Here is a 3,619-nt window from a genome sequence, read left to right on the forward strand (position 1 = left end):
TGTTTTCTGGCTGTCCATGGCTGTTTTCTGGCTGCCCGTGGCTGTTTGCAGGCTGTCTTTGCAGGAACACCCCATCCATGGCCGTGCCATTGCCTCGTTACAGGAAGGATGAGTCCAAGGAGCCGATCGTGGAGGTGCGCACAGAGGAGGAGAGGACCCCCAACCACGACGGGGGCAAGCACACGGAGCCCAACGAGACCACCCCGCTGACAGAGCCTGAGTATGTGGCCTTAGGCAGGCCTGGCACGGGCTCAGCACTGCCCTGAGCCACCCTCACCCATCAGCAGCACGAGTTAGGGCAGCAGGAGAGGAGGAGAGGTAAAAGCTGCGCGTGGCGGTGAGGACACAGTGCTCCTGTGGAGATGAGCTGATCTGTCACCAGCACTGCMAGGGACAGGGGAAGGAAACAGAGAGATGTTAGATCAGCACTGTGCAGCTCACTGCYGAGGATCCAGAGCAGGAGCAGCCCCAGCTGGCAGCGAGAGCTGGAACCCGCAGGGACAGAGAGACAGAGAGAACAGAGAGATCCTGCCCAGGAACCGGGCCTGGACTGGAGATATGGCACTGCCAGGAGAGCTGGACGGGCTCTGGGGTGTCACTGAGGGAGGAATGGGCTCTGTGAGCTGAGCTGGGGGCTCTGCAGTCCTCACACACCCCTGCAGCAGCAGGGCAGGACAGGATGAGGTCAGGCTGGACTGGGGTCCTGTGCTGGGAGCAGGCTGTGCTCAGAGAGCTGAGCTGAGGTCAGGGTGAGAAGCTCTGAGGGAGGTTTAAAGTGAGGAGAGAAGAGACTGTGCAAGCTGGCAGGACCCCTTTGCTGAGCCCAAACTCACAGTCCCTGTGAAGCAGCCATTCCTTCAGGTCATGTTCTCTGGGCTTTTTCCTCTTCCTGATTTCCCTGAGCCGTCCCAGCCTGGCTCCCTCTGCATGTCTGACCTCTGCAYGTCTCTGCTCCTCACTCCCTCTCCTTGTGTGTGTGCTGTCCTCACTCCTCACTCCTCATCCTCATCCTCACTGTCCCTCTCTGCCCTGTCCCCGCTGTGCTTTCGGGCCTTCATTGCCTCTCTCTCTTTCTCTCTTTCTCTCTCTCTCTCTTGTCCCCGTGTCCCCCCCGCAGGCACCCCGCCGACACCGCGGCCACCGTGGAGGACATGCTGCCTTCTGTCACCACGGGCACCACTAACTCTGACACAATCACCGAAACCTTTGCCACGGCCCAGAACAGCCCCACCAGCGAGACCACCACGCTGACCTCCAGCATTGCCCCTCCGGCCGCGGCCGCGCCCGACGCCACCGCGGCCACCGGCCAGGCCACCCCGGCCAAGGGCGCTGCCCCCGCCGCCCCGGCATCGCCACCGCCCTCGTCCACCCCCAGAGTGGCCCCTCTGGTCGATCTCAGCGATACCCCCAGCTCTGCTCCGGCCAMCAATTTGTCTTCAAGTGTCCTGCCGGGCCAGGCCGTGCTCAGCCCCAGCGCCGGCGCGGCCGACGCCGCCAAAGCCGGGCCCAAAGCGGCCACTCCCAGCCCCGCCAGCGTGGTCAGCGCTCCGGCCACGGCCGAGCCCAAACAGGAGGTGGCCAAGAGCCCCGAGAAGGAGCTGGCCCAGCCCAGCRCGGTGAAGAGCCCCACGGAGACCCCCAAGAACCCGAGCACCGCCAAGAGCGAGGCCGGCGCGGGCAGCGCCGCCAACCCCTCGCGCAACGAGGACTTTAAAATGGACGAAGGGACCTTCAAGCCGCCAGACATTGATCTTGCAAAGGATGTTTTTGCAGCTCTTGGCACTGCTACTCCTSCTGCGGCTGCCGGCGGGGCTGGTGGGCAAGCCCCCGAGCCTGCTGCTCCCGCCGCRGACAGCTCTGCCCCCGCCAAGACCGAGTACGGCCGCCTTTACTCTCGTGTTGCTTGTGTGCTGTGTCCCTCGTGCCCTGTGCTCGTGCTGTGTCCTCTGTTGGGTGTTTTCTGACCGATCTCGCTGTTCCCTCGGCCCACTAACCCCACTGAGAGCCCGCAGGGTTTGGCTCGGAAGGTTCCAGAGCAGAGCAGGCTGTGCCAGGGAGGCAGAGGATGSAGAGCTGGGGATGGGTCAGGAATGTGCTGTTCTTTAGGCTTTTGTGCAGCTTTGTCTGTCCTGGGTTGTTCTGTCGTGGCAGAGAGCAGAAATAGCCCAGGTTGGTGTATGCAGGGTGAGGAGTGCAGCCACCCCAATCYCATTTCCTGGCAGATCCGTGGAGCTTCAGGACTCGTTCAGGGTCAGCACAGGGCCCTGTGGATGGTGACAGCACTGGAACCCTGAGAGCTGTCCCTGAGCTGGCAGGAGGCCGTGGGCATGGCTGAGAGGGGCAGTGCCCTGTGCTGGGCAGAGAGAGAGCAGTGAGAGCAGTGAGAGCAGTGCCCTGTTCCAGGCAGGGTGAGAGCAGTGCCCTGTGCCAGCAGGGTCCCAGCTGGGCTCTGCCTGGCCTGCCAGCTGTCACCTCCCTGCCATCACCTCCCTGCCACTTGTGTGTGACAAAATTCCTGTCTTCAGTCTCCTGGGCAATTCCAGGACTGGCCTCCTCCTTTCCTAGGAGCACAAAAAGAGGGATTTCTGCTCAATCCAGGCTGYGACCAGGGAGTTTGGGTGCTAAAGCCAAATCCTTCTGTGAATTTTCCCTGCTGCTCCTTTTTGCACCCCTGACTCAACCCAGGGCAGGAAAAGCCAAAGCAAAGATGAATTTAGAGCTGAATAAACCAGAGTAGGACAGCTGAGCATGGTTTTCCTTTCTCCTGCCATCAGAAAAAGCTGGTTTTGCTCTAAAACGATTCATTTCCAGAAAAAATCCTCTTTTTCCCTGTGGCTAACTCAGCCCCAGCCGTGTTTCTCTGCCTCTAAACTGTGCCCTTTGGTGCTTCCCCCCAGGAAAATGCCAGCAGAGGACAAAGGCGCCGTGCAGGACAGGAAGAGCCCTCCAGCAGAAGTGAAGACGGTGCCCAACGAAGCCACACAAACAAATGAGAACGAGAGCAAAGCATGATCAGCACCGGCAGAGGGGACGGCGGAAAAAAACTTCACCCGAGCATTGAAATCACAACCCACACACCCATCTCATTCCTCTAGTGTCTGTTGCCTTTTTTTAAAAAAGAAAAACAAACAAACAAACCAGAAAATGCATAAATGGGGGGGAGGGAGGGAATGTCTCTTTTTTTCCTTTTCTTTTTTATTTTTTTTTTCTTCTCCTTTTGGTTTGGTGATTTTGTTTTGTTTTGTTTTGATTTTTTTTTTAAAGATTTCTAGAAAGGTTCTATTCGTTGTGCACTTGCTTTTAAAAAGTAAAACATGTTAAAAACAGGGTTAAACCCGTAACCAAATCAGGGCTCAGCTGGCCCTGTGTGTATTCAAAAAAAAAACAAAAATTGCAATGCTGGTTGCAATGTGGTTGGGAAGCTCAAAATCAACTAGTCCTAGACACAGAAAAAAACCACAAAAAAAAGACAAAAAAAAATAAAAAGAGACCCTGTTGTTTCCTTTGTTAGTATAGCAGAGATAACCACTGTGCTGCTGGGCACAGCTGGTGCTTAAAGAACAAAGTCCACAATTTATTTTTATACTTTTCAGTCGAGTTTGAAATATGTAAAGCCTCA

The 3,619-nt window shown here is 56.8% G+C and overlaps 1 protein-coding gene across 1 annotated transcript in view; it reads left to right on the forward strand.

The window, feature by feature from the left end:
- Positions 1–3,153, forward strand: part of NCAM1 (neural cell adhesion molecule 1) — a gene marked incomplete at its 5' end in the record, with an annotated part of 46,146 nt that extends 42,993 nt beyond the window's left edge. The window contains 3 exons of the mRNA XM_057382549.1: positions 104–220; positions 1,118–1,876; positions 2,898–3,153. Of these exons, the coding sequence (XP_057238532.1) occupies positions 104–220; positions 1,118–1,876; positions 2,898–3,012 (991 nt within the window). The remainder of the gene's footprint in view (positions 1–103; positions 221–1,117; positions 1,877–2,897) is intronic.
- Between the last annotated feature and the right edge of the window lie 466 nt (positions 3,154–3,619).

Source organism: Malurus melanocephalus, unplaced genomic scaffold (genome assembly GCF_030028575.1).
Source record: "Malurus melanocephalus ecotype Western Australia unplaced genomic scaffold, MMel_1.1 scaffold_574, whole genome shotgun sequence".
Taxonomy (NCBI): Eukaryota; Metazoa; Chordata; class Aves; order Passeriformes; family Maluridae; genus Malurus; species Malurus melanocephalus.